We start from the raw sequence: 19,733 nt of genomic DNA, 5'->3' as shown, positions 1-19,733 counted from the left end.
GTGCTCTGTGTGAGAGAGAGTTGATGTCAGTAGGTTGTGTTTCTGGGTGTGATTGAAATATTTTCTAATTATATTTGTGGTGTCCGGCATCTAATGAGCACCCCATTCCTGATACTTAGTGTGTTTTCTTTCTCACCTGTGTGGCTGGAGTTGGCAGATCCCATTGGTCTTCCACACGACAGCTCTGGCTCACTGATTGTTCTGTTGGCGCTGGCTCCCCTTTTCCATTTCAGTGCTTTGTGTTCCTCTCTTTATGTATTTCTGCTTGCCTGGCATTTGTTTTGCCCTTTCCTCCTCTGGGTTCTTGAGGACTGGGAGGGTTCCCCTTTGTCTAAGTGTGTTTGGTTAGCTGTGTCCCTAGCACTGCCCTGCTGGGCTCTCACGCAGGGCTGCTTGTCTCAGTGCTGCTGCTTTCTGACCCGGGGGATTTACAAGTGTACTGCCTGGTTTTCAGGATTCTAGAAATGTTTCTTGTCTTTCTGACCTTGATTTGATGCCCTCATAGTAAAGAATATACTCTGTGTAATTTTAATCTCTCTCTGCCCCTATCCCTATCTCGTCTGGACTCAGACCCATGCTAGATAAAATGTTCTACTAAAGTCACATTGCATCCCCAACTATTCATGTGTCTTTGGGCCTGTTTGCTTGGTTGGTTTTGGTTTTGGTTTTTCCAGGCAGAGTTTCTCTGTGTCTTCCCAGGCTGTTCTGGAACTCACTCTGTAGACCAGGCTGACCTCAAACTCACTGAGACCTGCCTGCTTCTGCCTCCCAAGTGCTAGGATTAAAGGCGTGCACCACTACAGCCTTGCTCTTTGGGCCTGTTTTTGTAGCTCTTTTCTACAGGATGGACCCATCTTCCCTTCCTAGCTGCTGGTTTCTGACCAAAACACATGGCTTATTGCTGACCTTGAGTTAGAGACATCTTGATTTCACCTATAGCCTCAGACACATTGCACACTATGTATTTATGTACCTTATGTATTTTATACTGGATTTTTAATTTGTTTGTTTGGGACAAAAATAACTATGCAGCCAAGGCTAAAGTCAAACTTTGAACCTATTTGTTTCCCAATGATGAGACTACAGTCTGTCCCACCTGTGCTTCAAAACATGTTGGACCACAAATGCCAGTTTTCTATTGTTATGTGAGAACATTAGACCTTAACAAACATCCCCATGTAAGGAAAAAGGAGGTGCTGTGGTGCCCTGGGGGGAAAATGTCTTGGTTTTTTTTGCTAGATAAAACATTCTGTGATTTTGTAATAGATTTTGCTGTTGAAAGATTTTTTTTAAAAAAATGTTATTATTGTATGTGTATATATATATGAGACTATGTACTGTTTGTGTATATGTGTATGACTATGTATTATGTGTGTATATGTGTATGACTATGTACTGTTTGTGTATATGTGTATGACTACTGTTTATGTATATGTGTATGACTATGTACTGTTTGTGTATATGTGTATATATTACTTAAGTGGCCAGAGCTGCTTCGTCTACTAAACCATCTTGCTGGTCTTAAAGATATTTTGAGTTTTCATCTAGCTTTCTCTTTTCTTTCTTTTCTTTTTTTGAAACAGGGTTTTATGTAGCCCGACTTGACTTCAGACTCAATATGTAGCTAAGGATGATCATGAACATTTGATCTTCCTGGCTTTAGATTCAAAGAGTTGTGACTACAGCTATGTGTCACCCTGCCTGAGTTATGTGGCATGGGAGACCAAAACCTTGGGCATCATGCATAGTGGGCAAGCATTCTGTCAATTGAGCTACATCCTTAGCCCCTAGGTATCAAGTTTTCATGAGTCTGTTTATCTCTCCTTTGTGTCAGACAGTTTTGTTGTGGTTGTTGTGTATACACATATGCATGTGTATGTGTGTGTGTTTGGTATGTGTGCACATGCATACATGTGTATGTAAAGACCAGAGATTGGCATCAAGTGTCTTCCTTAGTTGCTCTTCACTTTAATTTTGGAGACAGGTTGTCTTAGTTATGGTTTCTATTGCTGTGAAGAGACACTATGACTACAGCAATTCTTATAAAAGAAAACATTTAATTGGGGCTGGCTTACACTTTAGTGGTTTAGACCATTATCATCATGGCAGGAAGCCTGGTGAAATGCAGGCAGACATTGGTGCTGGAAAAGGAGCTCAGAGTCCTACATCTTGATCCACAGGCAGTAGAAATAAATAGCCACACTGAGCCTGGATTGAGCATCTGAGACCTCAAAGCCCACCGTGACACACTTCCTCCAGCACCACACTTACTTCTATAAGTCCACACCCTCTCTAACAAGGCCCCGCCTCTTAATAGTGCCACCTCCTGTGAGCCTGTGGGGGCCATTTCCTTTCACAGGAGCTGGAGCTCACCGGTGGGCCGCATATGTCAGCCCTAGGGGTCATCCTGTCTGCCTTTCTGTCACCGAAATTGTAGGCAGGTTGCTGTGCCCACCTTTTTATGTAAGTTCTGGGACCAGACTCAGGGACTGCATGCTTATGTCGCAAGCACTTTACCTGATGAGCCATCTCTATAGTTCCTGTAGAGCTCTTTTGTAAGGCTAGAGAGATGGCTCAGCAGATAAGATCACTTGCTACTCCTTAGAGGACCTGGGTTTGATTCCCAGCACCCACATGTTGACTCATGATCATTTGTAACTCCAGTTCCAAGGGATCTGTGCTGTTTTTTGACCTCTGCAGGCACTAGGCATACACATCATACACATACATACATGTAGGCAAAGCACTAATGCACATAAAGTAAGTTTGTTTTTTTTAAAGAAAAAGCTCTTTTGTTCGGTACATATGCATTTTAGGTTTTACTTTATTAGGCTGGGCTGTTGAGACAGGGTGTCTTTGTAGGACTAGAACTCACAATTTAAAGGAGGCACATCTCCAGCTTGTGGCAGTCCTGCTTCTCAGTGCTGGGATTAGAGGCAAGTGCAAACATGCGGGGGGGAGGGAGAGGAGTGCATTTACAGTTGCTTCATCCTTTTATAGATTGACTTCTTATCACTGTATAAGGCTTTCCGGCTCTGCTTTCTTTGCTCTGCAGTCTCCTTTTCAGATTGGATTATAGCCGATCCTTTCTTCACCAGATCAACTCTGTGTTAGCTAGTCCTTTTCCGTGTGTGTGTGTGTGTGTGTGTGTGTGTGTGTGTATGTGTGTATGTGTGTATGTGTGTGTGTGCATATAAAAATTTTGTTTGTTTGCTTGTTTTTTGTTCTTTTTTTTTTCCCCAAGGCTGGGTTTCTCCTGTGTAAATCTGTCTTTCCTGGAACTAGCTCTGTAGACTAGGCTGGTCCTAAATTCACAGAGATCTGCTTCCTGAGTGCTGAGATTAAAGGTCTGCACCACTACCACCCAACACTAATTTTATTTGTTTTTATTGTATGCATCTTGAGTGTTTTGCCTGTGTATCTGTCTGTGCATCACTTGCATGCATGTAGTGTCTTAGTGCCACTCCCTATGAGCTACTCCCTGTGAGGCCAGAAGAGGGCATTGGATCCTTTGGAACTGTAGTTGTAGACAGTTGTAAGCTGCTATGTGGGTTGTAGCCAGTGCTCTTCCTCTGAGCCACCTCTCCAGCATGCACCCATCCACCCACCCTCACCCTCACCCTCATTTTATTTTTAATCATGTATGCTGTGCACATGAATGCAGGTATCCATGGAGGCCAGAGGTATCAGGTCTGCCTGGAGCTAGAGTGACAGTGGTGAGCCACCTAACATGGCACCAAGAACAGAACTCTGGTTCTCTGGAAGAGCAGTCCATACTCCAAGTCACTAAGCCATCTCTCTAATTCCTCTATACCTACGTGTGCGCGTGCGCGCATGCGTGTGTGTGTGTGTGTGTGTGTGTGTGTGTGTGTTAAGAAATTAACTCTTTTTCCTCCTGGCCACTTAGTTTCTATTAACAATGACTCTGACACTAATTATTTATTAAATGTGTAGGTCATAAGCTTTGGCTTATTTCCTGACTAGCTCAAAACTTATTTAACCCATTCAAACTATTCTATGTCTACCACTTGGTTAGTTAACTCTCTTCAGTCCTGGCCCACTTCTTCCTTAGTGTCTTCCTTAGCATCTCTGTCGGCATCTTCCCAAGCTTATCCACCTGCTGGCTTACATCGTCCGTCTTTCTGTGGCTGTCTCAGAGCTCTCTCTAGTCTCTTCTTTATTCTGTCCTGAGTTCAGCTACTGTGTCTTTCTTATACTCTCACTATTTCCCAGAATCCTCTCTCTTCCAGCGAGTGTCCCACCTCCTATTCCCTGCCTCAGCTCATTGCCCATCGGCTTTTTTATTGGCAGGTGTTGCTTATAAGAGGTTTTCTCTACATATATCTATTATATAATACATATTATATGTAATATGTAATATATAATATGTATACACATATTCACATACCATATACATTGGGACAACAGTCTTATTATGTAATCCTGGCTGGCTTGTAGTGGGCTGGTTTTGAGTTCACAAAAATTCACTTGTTTCTGCCTCTTAAGTGCTAGGATTAAAAGTGTGTACCACCATACCCAGCTTGTATATTTTTATTTTCAACTTATATCTATTCATTGCATTTTAAGTGATTTTTTTTGTAGACAGGCGATAACTAAGTCATGTTCTAAAATGCATTCTGACAATATCTTTTTTTTTTAATTAATGAGCCTGTACCATTTATATTTAGCATTTAACATGAAGTCTCAGCACTCAGGAGGCTGAAGCAGGAGGCTCACTTTTGACTACACAGTGGAGCTCTGCCCTGAGACAAGTAAATAACAGTGAAAAGCGCACACAGTCAGCACTCGAGCTTTCATTTCAAGCACAATTAAGAAAGCTCAAAAAGGGACAGAAAGCTGGGCATAGTAGGACACACATTTGATTCCAAACACTCAGGAGGCAAAGTCAAGGCTGATCTCTGAGTTTGAGGCCAGCCTGGTCTACAAAGCAAGTTGCAAGACAAGCAGAGCTACATGGTGAGACCCTGTTTCAGGAAACAGACAGACAGATTCCAGCTTAGCTCTGTTTTCTTTTTGTCATGAAGGTTATACTGTTTCTCTTTGGTTCTTTCTTTGTCTTTAACTTTTATGAGTCTGATCATCTGTATTCTAGGAGGAGTTCTTAGTCTGTCCGGTTTGGAGTTCACTCTGCTTCCTGGATTGAGAGTTGGTTGTTTGTTCCCTTCTGTGTCTTCTACTACAGTACAGTTAGGTCCTGGCTTACAGACTCCAGGGTCCTGGTCTGACTTTGATATCTCTGTGGTTCCGGTTACTTTCCAGTTCAGTTGTGCCCCTCTGTCCGCTGCTGAGTTTATTTCAGTCATTGTACTTTTCAGCTCTAACTTTCGCACTGACTCGCCTGCACCCTCTTGTCGTTTTTGACACACTCGCTGCCTCGTTAGTGTGGAGCATGGTTCTCTTGCTGCTTTACCATCGTCAGTGTTCTGGCACCTGTCCCCTCCAGGTTGGCACGGCCTGATGTCTCAGCATTTTCTTAGTTGGGTTTCCATTGCTGTCATGACACACCATGACCAGAGGCAAACTTGGGGAGGAAAGGCTTTGTTTGAGCTCACAGCTTGTAGTCCATCATCTAGGGAAGGCAGAGTAGGAAGCTGAAGGCAGGAACAGAAGCCAACACCGTGAAGGAGTGTTGCTTATGGCTTGCTCAACCTGCTTTTTTTTTTTTCAATAGAACCCAGAACCACCTGCCCAGGGTGACACCACTCACAGTCATCTGGGCACTCCCCTAGCAATCAATAAGAGAATATGTTGCAGACTTGTGTAGAGGCAAGTCTTATGGAGACATTTTTTCAGTTGAGAGTCTCTCTCCCTAAATGACTCTAGCTTGTGTCAAAATGACATAAAACTAGCCAAGATAATTAGCCCCTTGTCAACTTGGCATACCAATATAACACTATTAAACAGTAATATTTCAGGACTGGAAAGACGGTCCTCTTCCAGAGGATCCAGGGCTAGTTCCCAGCACCTACATGGCAGCTCACAACTGTCTGTAACTCCAGTTCCAGAGGCTCCAATACCCTCACACAGACGTATATACAGACAAAACACCAATGCACATGACATAACAGTTATTAAAAAGTCAACTGCCAGGCAGTGGTGGCACACACCTTTAATCCCAGCACTTGGGAGGCAGAGGCAGGCGGATTTCTGAGTGTGAGGCCAGCCTGCTCTACAGAGTGAGTTCCAGGACCGCCAGGGCTACACAGAGAAATCCTGTCTCAAAAAATTTTTTTTTCTTCATCTCCAAGATCTCAAATTAATATCACAATATAAACATAGTATAACTTAAAAGTTCCATAGTCTTTTAGTTTTCAATACTTTAAAAGTTCAGTCTCTTTAAAATATTCTAAGTCTCTTTCAAAGTCCAAAGTCTCTCTAAAATACCCAATTCTCTCTCTCAAATTATCAAAAAGTCTCTCTGTCATAAAACTGTGGGTTCCTGTAAAATCAAAAACAAGTCAAATGCTGTACCCCACGAAGGAAGAACCAGGGCACGGTCAGGATGAACAAAGTAAAAAACAGCACTGAGAGGGAGGTGGTGTCCAGTGTCTGGGATCCACTCACTGCCTTTGGATCACTCGCTGGGCTCAGCTCTTTGCAGCACATGCTGACTCTATTCCATAGCTGCTGCTGTCCTGGCAAGTCAGCCCTGGCTCTGACGTCTCATTAACCTCTTTGTACCTTCAAACCTCTACTGTCTGGGTGACTTGTACACTACTAAGTTTGACTACAAGCATGAGGTACAACTTTGGCTACTTCAGGAACACAGCTTATGCCTGCTGACTCTGAGGAAACACTCCCCAGAAGATTTTAATTGTCCCAACAAAATAAAGGTTTTTACTTTAGTGGTTCTGGTCTCTTCCAGTTCTTCACATCCCTGACTAGAACCACAGATGCTGAAGTCCAGGTGTTGCGTTCGTAGCTCTGACAAGAGTCCCCGCTTCCCTCTGAAACATCATAGGCACACCTCACCGCCTCTGCTGTTCTCAGTGCTCTCTCAGCCGAGCTCCCAAATATCAGCCTGCTGACCCTCGAGCAGCCAGTGGCTTTTCCAGCCTCAAATTCAAATGCTACCTTAGCAATTTGTCTGAGCTCTTGCTTGTTCTTTAGATGATAACATTATTTTCCACTTAAACTTGGGCATCTTGTCTTGTATTGGTGGGGAAGTTCCTCCTCATTATCATCACATGGGGTAAACACTGCTGACTGCCCTTCTTTGTCCACTGTCCTCCTTAGCTGAAGACAGAAGCTGCTATGTATGTTGCCTCAGTAGGTAGAGTTACAGACAGGAAGCCCTGGGTTTGGTCTCCAGCACCACATAAGCCATACATGGAAGTACATGTCTGTGATCTCATACCTAAAACGTAGAGCATCTGAAGTCCAAGGTCATCTTGGCTACATAACAATAGCAAGCAAGTTCCAGGCCAGCCTGGGCTACAGGAGACCCTGCCTCAAAAAGAAACGAAATCTCCCTGCTCACTGCCCCTCAAACCAGGTCCATACCTAACACGGTCTCTCCCCTCATCTTGGCCTTTTGACTTTGTCATCCCTGTGATGTCCCTTTGGCAGGGTCTTAGGTCCTTGTTGGATTCTCTTCTTCTAAACCCCTTGTTGTTCTCCCCAGCACATACACAACTGCCTTCTGCCTGCTTTCCCAACCCTGCTGACCAGGCATATCCAGCTCACTCAAAACTGCCCCCCTCACAGCAAAGGCCTCAGCCTCTGTGCTCTGATATGGGCTCATTTCCTAAGTGCAGCCCAGCCCCATCTGGAAGTAGATAGTTCCAGAAATCAGCTGTCCATATCTAATGACCTTGAACCTTTAAGTCCCTAAGAAGCCGTTTCTCCTCTGCCCCTTTCTCCTCTGCCCCAGGCACTGTTCCTGATCTAAAACTCAGATCCTGCCCTCTGGGGCTTTGGTGCTGTGGCATTCTGCAGTATTGGTGAATCTGGGCCCTGTCTCAAGGCTGAACTCCCGGTTGGAGCACACTTTCCACACTGCTGATGCTGTTTCCTGCTCTCCCAAACCTAGTGCCAATAGCCACTTACGTTATCTAATACACTTTTACTTTGGAATCAGTATAGATTTACTAATGGTGCACAAGGATCCCATGACCACTTGTGGCTCCTTTGCTGCTGATACCCTCTGTACCCACGACTGGTCAGCAGCCAGGAGAGACTTAGAAAACAAACAAAAAGCCCATTTGAGAGGCCTGCTACTCGTTATGTGACCTGCTGCTGCCAACTTCTGCCACCTTCTGTCCAAGCTTCACCGGGTTTCTCCAGCTTCCCACCAATTTCCGCTGCATTCACCAGCTTCAGGGTGAAGGAGGCTGGGTGAGATAGGTTGTGACTAGAACAGGACAGCAAGAATAGATAGAGCAGGCACTCAGAGGGTCCGTCTGAGCTTCAGGGTGTGGATGCAGCTCTAATTTTAGGTGGTGGGAATGAGGCTAGAGCAGGCCCTGAGGATGGGGACATGAGCAAGCCATCTGGTGGAGACAATGCTGGTGTGACTGAGGGCTTGCCCTCAGGAAAGGTTAGTAAATGAGGCTTCAGGAACGAGGGGTGTGAGCAGCCATTATTGTCCACAGGTCAGTGGAGACAGCCTGTTCTTGGCCACAGGGAAGCAGGCCATACAGACCTTCATCCTTTCCCCCTTCACATTAGCTGCAGGTGTGCAAGCCACCTGCTAGTAAAACTACCACCATCCCTGCGCTATTCTAGAGTAGGCAGTTGTGGGGAATAGGCAGTGGCCCTCATTGTGGAGCATGCTCTGTAGGGAAAGCTGGGTACAGAAAAGTACACAGCCTGGAGCCATTGTAGAAGGCTGCACTTGGAAGACCAGGGCGTATAAACCCAGCTCTGTTATCCATACACATGTGCAGACAGCATGTTGCCAGCTTCTCTCTGGGCAGCCTCACAGATGTTGGCCTTTCCTTCCAGCTGCTGGAGGCATTGGGGTTTCCTTGAGCTGTTAAGCTGTGAGCCCTGTGTGCCCTCCATCTGATGAGCTTTGCTGTGTGAGCCCTGTGTGCCCTCCCGTCTGATGAGCTTTGCTGTGTGAGCCCCGTGTGCCCTCCTGTCTGATAAGTTTTGCTCAGAGTGTTCAGTCTCCCTTTGGGTTTTATCTTCCATACTGACTTGGAGGAAGTTTGCTAGTATATGAGTATAGATAGGCCTGGAATGTTAGCTGTTAATATGAGTATAGATAGGCCTGGAGGTTAGCTGTTAATATGAGTATAGATAGGCCTGGAAGGTTAGCTGTTAAGTATCTTGGATGTGAATCTCAGCATGAGCCTTCACCTCGTGTGGTGTGTTCCCCGTTCTGTCCCTTGCTGCTAGATCTCTTTATCCTCCTTTGTGCAGCTTGGTTTGTTTGAGACAGGTTCTTATTGCACATAGCCCAAGCTTGCCTCAGACTTACTGATCTTCGCTTTCTGAGGGATGGGAATCACCCTGTATGATTGCCTTACTAGAATGTAAGTTTTTCTTTTTCTGAAAAATTTTTTTCATTTTATTTTTCTGGTATATGTTTGAAGAACAAAAAAAAATTTTTTTATTTTTTTTTAATTTATTTATTTTGAGACAGAGTTTCTCTCTATAGCCCTGGCTGTCCTGGAACTCACTCTGTAGACCAGGCTGGCCTCGAACTCCCAGAGATCCACCCACCTCTGCTTCCCAAGTGCTGAAATTAAAGTTGCACACTACCATACCAGCTAGTTTTCATTACACTTACCCTCTTTCTTCCAAAAGTATATTTTTCTCCATTCATTCACTCGCTCATTCATTCATTCCTTTGGAGTATGCTGGGCAGGTGTGATACCACCCACTGATCCTAGATATAAAGTTGAGAGTCACTTTGTTAAGTTGAAAAGAATACTTGGGTTGTTTTATTTGCTTGTTGATTTCCTCTGTGTGTGTGTGTGTGTGTGTGTGTGTGTGTGTGTGTGTGTGTGTGTGTAAAGCAGAGTCTTGCTAGCCTCAAACTCAGGAGGCTCCCACCTCAGCCTGCTGAGTGATGGGATCACAGATGGACTTAGCACACCTGGCACATTTGGAGTTCAGTCTGTTGGCCAGGGCAGTGAGAATGGACGTAAGCCTTTGTCACAGTGTGCTTCGCACCCAGCCACTGAAGTGGCACTGTTACTATTGCAAATAGAGCATAGTGGGCTGGGGGTAGGACTCACTTGTAGAGCTCTTGCTTAGCATACATGGAACCCTGGTTCAATTGTAGGTCAACCAAAAAAAAAGTATTTTTAAATTTTATTTTCTCTCTATTCATTCATGTACAGAAAAACAGTCTCCATGTTGATCTTGTTTCCTGCAGCCTTGCTCCATGGTACCTGTGATGGTGATTGGAACGATCTGTATGTTGTTAAGTGGACAAGTGTGACTAGTGAGGTCCAGGCACATCCCAGGTTTCTCCCACACTCCTCCTCTTCCCTGGCCTGACCGTCGTGTGTCGTGCCTTTCCTCTGGACCGCACTTCCTTTCTGGAGGTTGGTTTTGTTCTTGTGCCAGTGTCTGTGTGGATGTCAGGTGAGCCCGTGGATTAGCTCTGGCATCCCAAGCCTGTGTGTGGCTTCAGCAGTCCAGCTGAATCCATCAGGCTCTCGGCCGCTGGCCCTTTACCCACGGGGCCATCCCCAGGCTTGCTTTCCCTCTCTGCCTCTCGTTTGTTGATTCCCTTGTGGTCCTGCAGCTTCACAGTGCTCAGCGTGGGCCCCGATGCTCTCCTCATGACAAGCTCTTTTTTCCAGACTGTTCTGGCCACATAGAGTGGTTCTTCTCTCTTCTACGCATCTGTCAATTTGATTTGTTCATGAAATAGGATTGGCTTGTAAATTCTTGGAAAACTATAATGAAAACCTCTTTGGGTTGGAATTTTCTTAAATATTGGTTGAAATTCCTTTATGGCAGTAAGAAAATCTAAATTTTGTTGTTCCTTGTTAGTGTTTCTGGAACTTGTTGGTTTCACCTGTTTACTCAGATTGATTCCCGCATCAAGCTTGTTCACAATGTGGCATTGGTCTCTTTAAACTTTTTATTGGTTCTTTGTGAGTTTCACATCGTATTCCCCAATCCCACTCATCTCCCCCTCCCCTTGCACCCCCCAATAGAAAACAACAACTCATTATGGAAGCTGCAGTGTGTCCCAGTGTGTTCCACAGTGCACCCTTTTGTCCACATTTCTTTGCTTGCAAATGTTCATTGCAATGACTGGTGGGTCTGGTTTGAGGCTTGTGGCTTCTGCTACACTGTGAATACTGGAACCTCACTTGAACTCCTTCTGTTGCTGTGCCATGTCGTGGAGATCTTAGTTTTGGATCTGTAGGACCGGCCTCATGCACCCCGGCAGTCCATCCATGGGGTAGATGTTGAGGTGGGCCAGTCTAAAGCCCTGGGTCTGGGCCTGAGAGGTATCTGAGCTAGTCAGCCTGCTGGCTCACCTGCTCTCATGCCCTCCGGGCCTGCTCACCAGCAGTGTCCACGGTCAGGGCCAGCTCTACTCTGCTTCCCAGACTAGGTGCAGGGCCCGCTCTCCTGAATGTTACGGCTGGTGAGGGACACGGCCAGTTTTCCCACTGCCACTCTCATGACCCTGGAGCCAGCTCACCCCCGACATAGATGGTGAGGGTTGAGGGAATAGAGGAGGGAGTCTCCACAAGAGGTGGGGCTAGCTCTCCTGTGCTCACACCCTTAGGGGTGGCTCACCTACAACCCCCACTTCTAGGGCCAGCTCTACTGTGGTACCCAGGCAAGTGCTCTTCGAAGTGCTGCAGCCAGTGATAGGCAGGGACACTCTTGCTCCCATGCCCCCAGGGCCAGCTCTCCAACAGAGCGGGATCAGCTCTGTGCAGCCCTCAGTCATCAACATGGTCCAAGTTGGCAGCCCAGACCAGGGAAGTTCGCCTGGTCTTTGGTGCTAACAGACACTGCTGCTGCATGGTTATGGACCCAGAGGTGGCCTCTGGTGGCAGCCCAGGTTAGGCCACGCTATGGTCCCAGGTGTCATCACCAGCTACTCACACCAGGATGTTCATAACTACCCGTGAGTCTCCAGTTGTGCCTCTCTGCATTGTGCCCACATTCTTCCATTCTTCCACCACTCACTTGCTCCTCTTAGTGGTGCCTGGGTTCTCTGAGTGTCTGGGGTCATCTCAGGAGTGGTTTCAGGAGTACTCTGGGCCACTCATACATTATGGTTCCAGGCAGTGGGTCATCTTGGGCATGGTCTGCCTCCCTGCCCACCTGGTGTGGCACCAGACTGGTGGTAGTCTCAGGCTGGTTCCCTGTCCGACCCAATGGCACTGGTCTGGCGGTCCTTTGGTTTGCTCCTCGCTCAGCCTGCCTGAGTGACCCTCAAAGGTCATCTGTCTTGAGCTCACTCCTACCTGGAGCCATTGTCCTAGGTGGGGTTCTTCTAGTCTCGGTCATCTCAGGTTCCCCTTTTTCAGGGAATATTAGACTACTAATTACTCAGATATCATAGGTCATAACCCACAGCATAGATGTAATCTCTCTCCTCTCTGCCACCTACTGATGCACATGTGACACAGCAGCCACACCTGCAAGGCCTCTAGGGTCAGGTGGTCTTTTTGTTTGTTTGTTTGTTTGTTTTTAAATGTAAATGATTGAACCTAAGACTTTACCGACTACAGCCGTGGCTTATGCTCTCCTACTGAGTTGTGGCCTCCTCCTGTCCCAGTGTCCTCCTCATCTGGCCTTCCTCCTGTGCAAGCATTGCTTCTGTCCTCGTGTTACTAGTTACGAGGAGCAGCACCGTTGGAGTGCCCTGGCTTTACTCCCTGCTGTGCCTTGCTTCTTTCCTTCACATTTCTTTGGTTCCTTTTCTGCTTATATAAAGTGAGAGCCTAAACTCCAGGTCCTTGTTTAGATTGCTGGCCAGGCCTTTGAAGCCTTGCGAGTAAGGTGGTCCCTGTCTCTGCTACCTAGGAGTTTTTTCTCATCATGCTTTCTCATCATAGCTCGTGCATGGTCTAAGGAAGGTCTTCACTTTTCCCAGCATTTTGGGAGTTTTTCAAGGGTATTAGACCAGGTTAACACTTTCAGGGAAAAACACACATGTGTAAAAAAGAAAATGTGGAGGGAAACAAATAAACATTATTTTTCACTCAATGTATCAAAAAATTAGCATGTTATCAATGGAGAATAGAATTCCATATTTTACATTCTTCTTCTGCCAAGTGGAAAGCCAATCATGTTTGACCTCTGAGGTGTATCTCTGCTTACATCCATCCTATTTTAGGTGCTTGTGGGTCATAGTATAGAGCGTTAGGGTCCAGGCTGCCTCTGAACCAAGCTCTGCCGACCGGTCTGTTATAGCTTTGATAAAACATGTCTGTGGAGCACTTGGCACTACTCGAATGTGACTGTTCACAGTGTTTACACCTTCACTGGCTCACGTGGCCACATGCTCAATGCTCAGGGTGGTGAGTCCCTGGCCATTCCAGCTTTCATTCCCTCTGCCTGTCAGGCTGCCCTTAGTTTTAAGCCCCAGGTTGCTGGCTGGGCCCAGTGCACAGGAGCTCACATCCTTGTGGGAATGAATAAGTGAGTCTGTGAGGGAGGAGCCTTGCCTGCACCTGCTTGTGGAGCAGGTGGGGTGCCCACACCACAGGAGCAAATCATTCTAGGGCGCTTACTCTGTCTGCTTCCCTCACTGCAGCTGGACCCCTCTGCCAGGCTTTGTCCTACTTGTCAGAAGCAGGGTAGGGACACCCCTCCCTCCCGTGATACATTCCAACAGGGAAGTTATGAGGTCTGTGAGGAAGTGCCTCTGAGACTGTGAGACCTATCTCCTGCTGGCCTACCGTTCTGTAGCCATGACTTGGCACGGGCTGCTCTGGCACCATGGATGATTTTGAGATTTTAACTCTTGGCAAATCCTGTGAGTTCAGTGGGGGTGTCTCAGCTTGACCTGGGGCTTCTTGCTTCCTGGTCCAATGGAAGGGATAGTTTGGGTGCCAAGCTGTGTCCATCTGAGCTATGGGGAGAGGGAAGCCCTCCTTTGCAGAGGCTTTGGATTTGTAGCAGCAGGGCGACAGAGTGGAGCTGAGGAGCACTGAGCTCCAGTCAACATCCCTGAGTCTCTCCCTGCCTGAGCCTTGCCTCTATACCCTGGACAGAGGCCTCTGGAGTCCCTGATATGGTCTGGTGGACAGAACTGAGTCTAAGCCTTGGCCTGGGACACCTGCTGCCTGGCATAGCCCTCCCCCTACCCTCTACACTGGTATAATTAGCCCCACGACAGGTGCCATGGATCGAGTGCCTGGCCCAGCCCTCACCCAGTGATGCCCGGCCTCAGCCGACCTGCCTTCCCTGCTAGCCTGGGCTCCTAGCCCAAACTCTATCCCATAAGGTCCCCTGAGGCCTCAAGCCCCACCCACCTTCCTCTGCTCCAAACACACCCACTGGAGAAGAGACAAGCAGACAGAGCAGACAGGCAGAGCCCCAGCAGTAGCCTGGCCTCAGACTCTGGGAATCCCCAGGCAGGCGCTGGCCCTGGCCCTGCCCTCAGTGAATGTCCAGGTGGAACAACTCTAGCCTGGTAGCCTCATCATTCCTGCAAGCTGCTTTTAGCTCTGAGCCCTGGTGGGCAGTTTATAGGGTCAGTGGACTCTCACTGGGCTGTATTTGGCCCTCCTCTCCGTGTGTAGCCATAGTACCCACTTGGTCCTATCAACTGTTATTCTTTCCCTAGTGCAAGAAGAAGCACACGCTGCTGTGTCCTGACTTTGCCCGCAGGGGTATTTGTCCCCGTGGCTCCCAGTGCCAGCTGCTCCATCGTAACCAGAAGCGACATGGCCGGCGGACAGCTGCACCTCCTATCCCTGGGCCCAGTGATGGAGCCCCCAGAAGCAAGGCCTCAGCTGGCCACGTACTCAGGTGACAGATCACTGGGTGCTACATATGCAAGTTTGTGTGAGCTGTAGGTGGCCCATTCCTGCTGTAAGGACAATTAGGACCCTCTGGGGTAAAGTCTTGTTCCAACACTGTGGACTCCAAAAGGGAATCTCAGCTGGAGGCAAGAGCTCCTAACATGCCCACATTCTGAGTCCCTGAATATGGACAGAGTCACAGACACCGCATGCCTGGAGGCCCTCAGAGAGCCACTCTATGAGAGGGGAGTGAGCCCCTGGAGGATGGGGCTGTCAGAGCTGTGCCCATATCCTGTGGATTATAGCGATTCCCTACAGATGAACCCGAGGCTCTAGGAGGTGAGGAATGGAGCTGGAATTTCCCAGACTTCAGCCCCATCCACCTCAGGTGAAAGTCTCTGGAACCTCCTTGGACTGTAGGCCAGCCTTAGCTCTGTACAGACATGCCCAGTGGCCTCTAGGCTTGGTGTGAGGGTGAGGGGCTAGGAGCCCTGTTATAGGATAGGTGCCATGCACATGATTAGCAAGCACCCTCTCGCTCCAGCATCGCCCACCCTCACTTTTGTCCCCTCTCCTGCAGGAAGCCTACTACTACTCAGCGCTCTGTCAGACAGATGTCCAGTGGTCTGGCTTCCGGAGCTGAGGCCCCAGCCTCCCCACCTCCCTCCCCAAGGGTATTAGCCTCCACCTCTACCCTGTCTTCAAAGGCCACCGCTGCCTCCTCTCCTTCCCCCTCTCCCTCTACTAGCTCCCCAGCCCCTTCCTTGGAGCAGGAAGAAGCTGTCTCTGGGACAGGCTCAGGAACAGGCTCCAGTGGCCTCTGCAAGCTGCCATCCTTCATCTCCCTGCACTCCTCCCCAAGCCCAGGAGGACAGACTGAGACTGGGCCCCAGGCCCCCAGGAGCCCTCGCACCAAGGACTCAGGTGAGCAGTCTGGCCCCTCCTGGGTCTTTTTAACTGAACACTCAGAATGACATCTCTGGGTGGGGCCTGGGAGTTAGTGTACCGGGTGCCCAGGGCAGGCCGGTGAGGAGCAAGCACAGCAGCGGCTGCCTTGAAGACCACCCCAGCGAGGGCTGATTTAATTAGAAAGCACCCATTTCTGTTAATTTGTTCTGGAAGATCACCGCACACTCCTGGAGAGAACAGATGTTCCCTCTCCCCAATGAGCGTTTGGGGCTTGGTAAATGGCTCCACTCAGCCTTGTTTAGGAGAGAAAAGAGGATTTTATGGCTGCAAACGACCCTTTCTGTAAACATTTTACAGCTCTCTGCGCGTTTGAGTGACGATAAACCCCACGCAGCTCGGCGGGCTGCAAATTTGCGACCATACGGCTATCATTTTATTGTCATATTTCACGGCCGTAACGTTAATGGAAGATGCTTGCTGCAGGCTTCTCTAACAGCCCCACTGAGCACACTGAAGTGCTTGCTGGAGGGGCTGCCTCCTGGTTACATCGTCCTTCTTGGGTGCAGAGTAGATGATACCATGCTCTTGCCCAGCTGGAACTTAGATGGGACAGCAGTTCCTTCCATGTAGGTGGCACTGTCTGGGGAGCAGCTGGGGACCCTGAGGCGGCGTGTATTTTTAAAGACCAGGAACCCAGAAGTTAATCCCAGGAGGAAAGGAGTCCCAGGGTGTGAGTACCCTGTATGTAGGTTGGGCAGACTAGAAAAGGGCTCCAGAAAACTCATGAGGCTTGTTCAGTCAGGAAGGGAGCTGGAGGGGCAAGCTCAGCTGAGCCTGGGCAGTCTCTGGCAGGAAGCCTGGCTGGGCCTGTTGAAGCAGCCCAGAGGACAAATGGGGGCTAACCTGGCCGAGGCTGTTGAATCTTCAGGCCTGGGCCCAGCTGCTGGGCCTCACTTCTGTCTTTGGCTGGCTGGACAGCCCTGAAGAAAGGAATCCGCCATGAGAGAGACGTTACAGGGGCATATGGGTCATGCCACAGAGCCACATGGAAATAGCTGTGACCATCAGTACACTGGCACCTGGGAGAGTGACACAGAACATTTATGAAGAGAAAGCTCCCACCAGGCAGGGGCCCTCAGGACATTCCACTCCAGGGACCCTGGGCTTCCTGCCCTTCCTGCCTTCAGACGCTGTCAGCTTCTACTGGTCGTACTCACCCCACCCCTCTGGGGGCCACCTGCTCCCCAACACCTCAGTTTCCCATGTGGAGAGCACAGCTGCCTTGTCTGTGTCTGGCAGCCTTGCTCCCAGGTGCGAGTGTGGCATGTGCCTGCGTGTCTGCACGCACCCAGTATTTATAGCTCAGCCTGCAGTGTTGTGGCTCCCACTCGTGGGCCCGCCCAGCCCACTGTACAAGGGCCGCGTGGCCCTCCTCCACTGCCACGCAGCCCAGGAAGACCGTGAAAGCAGAATCCTGGTCCCTTTCCCCTCTCTCTGCTCCTTGGGGCCTGGTTCATGGCAGGGACTGGAGAGGTAGATGAGCCCTGGAGGCTGGCCCTTGCAGACCTGTGCTGACAGGCCTGGGCTGCTAGTTTTCCCTGGCCTGAGCCTCAGCCAGAACCTTGGGAGTGGGGGAGTTCCTGTGGGGCTGCAATGGCTTGATGCTTGACCTTTGCTCTCTGTATAGGGAAGCCGCTACACATCAAACCACGCCTGTGAGGCCCCCTGAGGACCAGCCCGCACCTACCTCAGACCCTCACCCCTGGAGAGGATGAAGGCTCTACCCACAACTGCTCCTGAGGAGAAGCAGCCTGCCACTGAGCCCAGCTGGGGCTCTAACCAGGAGTCATAGCTCCTCCCACTTGGCTCCTAGCCTCTGGAGGCCTTTGTGTGCCCAGGCCTTGTTCTCCCTCAAGCCAAGGCCCTGTCCATTCCCTGTTCCTCTCCCTCCCCTTCTCCCCTCCTCCCCTCTGCCCCTCCTCCCCTCCAAGGCACCCAGCCTCACTCTAGGACTTGTCCCTGGCTCCCCATCCATCAGGGTGCCATGTGAGGTTCATCCCAGCCTGTCTCCTGTGGTGGCATTGGCAGCTGTAGGACTGGTGCCCCCAACCCTCCCTACCCAGGACTCCTGCCCAGGGAAGAGGCTAATGGCCAGGCCTCTCTGGTGGGTATTTTATGTTCAGCAATAAAGGTTTTATCCTGTGTCTAGTTGGCCTGTCTTGACTACCACACAACCTCAGGACTGTGGACATATAAGGGAGGCAAGAGTATGGCCTGCGCTTGCCGGCTCTGGTGTGGCTTAGAGGTTCCGAGGCAGCCTCTCCCTTTGGCCAGGCCGATGTAAATATGGTCTGCTGGGTTACAGGTTATAGTGTGAAGTGACATGGGACAGGCTGGGACTGAGGCACAGGAAGAGAAGGCCTGGCTGTCCTGTGGAGGGAGGGGCATGGCTTGGATAGACCTCCTCTCTACAGGGGTCTCCAGAAGACCGGGCTGAGATCTTGCTTCCTCCCACAGAGATGCCGGGTAGGGAAGACTGGAGATACAGAATCATTCAAGTGGTCCTTCCAGGATGAGACATCAATGAATTTGTTTATAGGTCCCCAGTGATGCAGGCCAGCGATGTCCTGGTGTCTGTACTGATATGTTTGTATAGGTCAGCTCTTGCCCCATGCTATACTATAGTGGGTGACATCACTACCGTGTAGCCTGGGTCCATATGCCTTGCTGTGACTCAGTACCCCAAGCCCCTCAGCCTTTCCTACACCAAATCTGTCCTTCAGGATCCTGGTGCCCAACCCCCACACAGGGGGCAATCACCTCTGCCCTTAAGGCTATAGGAGCTGTAGGTATGCTGTTTCACTCTACCACAGCCCCTGCCCAGGAACTGAGTGTCCTCACACAGGCTTCAAAGAACAACAACAAAAAAAACCAACCAGAGGCTGATTCATAAAAAATGTCCAACATAGGCAGGTCTAGCCATGTAACCAGATACCCCTCACCATCACTACATCACTTTATCAAGGCCCCGCTGTAGGAAGTCCAGCAAAAAGGTGGGCTCTGAACCTAGACCAGTCTAGAAGAGAAGCATGAGACCCCTCATTGACTGGATTAGAGTCCTAGGATACTGGACCCCTGGAGCTTGATGGACAGGGTTTCCTGTTGGCATCTCCAAGCCAGCCAGGTTTCCTTGCCTGGCATGGAGAATGGGCTCCTAGATGCTTTTTTGGGGGGTTGCCTGTGCTACCAACCTGGGCATTGAGTGGATGGACTAATTTAACTGTCCCTCAGATTGCCCTTCCTCATTGGATAGCCAGGGTTATCCCATGAGCACCAGCAGAGGGGGTGGGGGTGGAAGAGGCACATGCTGTTGGACCTATGTCCTGGAGGGGGTGTGTAGCTCAGAGGTAGAATGTGGGGAGCTAAGTCCACCAAAATGAAGTACCGTCTATACCACAGCCATCCAGTGCCATTGGGCCTACAGGGTCATCCCTGCATCTTCCTTCTCATGCTCTGGGGAGGATCAGTGTTTCTGGTCTCCCTCTTCTTCCTGGGTAGGGGGTATAGAAATAAGCAGAGCTGCAGGGTACCACTCACCTGTTCCATGCTCCCACCTCTTGCCCTATGGCTGATGATCCACAGGCTGGCAGAGGGACACACACGGCTGACTTCTCAGGCTAGGGTCCTTGAGCATTCTAGTTTCATAGATAGGTTCCAAGCGAGCACACCCTCACCCTTTGTGCTCACTTCCCTAGTGAGCATCACTGTAGGTAGGAGTCCTGAGTAGACCAGTGGGTACCTATACTCACCAAGTACTGACATAGCCAGAGACAGCCATGGTAGGTGCTGCTCTTCTGGCTGTAACTCACCTTTGTGCCCAGCACTTAGCCTATAGAC

General features: G+C 49.2%; 1 protein-coding gene and 1 non-coding gene across 5 annotated transcripts in view; one reads left to right on the top strand and one right to left on the bottom strand.

Annotated features, from left to right (window-relative positions):
* Zc3h3 (zinc finger CCCH type containing 3) overlaps positions 1-18,044 on the top strand; it is an 87,632-nt gene extending 69,588 nt beyond the window's left edge. For 3 of the 4 annotated variants that reach the window (XR_003951363.1, XM_017316551.1, XM_011245566.2), the window contains 3 exons: positions 14,750-14,934; positions 15,508-15,851; positions 17,524-18,044. Coding sequence is in view for 3 of the 4 variants with exons in the window: in XM_017316551.1 (XP_017172040.1) it covers positions 14,750-14,934; positions 15,508-15,851; positions 17,524-17,555 (561 nt within the window). In the remaining variant the exon portion in view is untranslated. The remainder of the gene's footprint in view (positions 1-14,749; positions 14,935-15,507; positions 15,852-17,523) is intronic. The other variant, NM_172121.1, reaches the window with a different exon arrangement.
* Gm23747 lies at positions 12,485-12,615 on the bottom strand. Its single transcript, XR_003951687.1, has one exon. It is a non-coding gene; the product is annotated as a small nucleolar RNA SNORA17 (small nucleolar RNA).
* Positions 18,045-19,733: the final 1,689 nt, after the last annotated feature.

Source organism: Mus musculus, chromosome 15 (assembly GCF_000001635.26).
Source record: "Mus musculus strain C57BL/6J chromosome 15, GRCm38.p6 C57BL/6J".
Taxonomy (NCBI): Eukaryota; Metazoa; Chordata; class Mammalia; order Rodentia; family Muridae; genus Mus; species Mus musculus.
The sequence above is the reverse complement of the archived record's forward strand: the minus strand, read 5'-3'. Positions and strand labels throughout refer to the sequence as shown.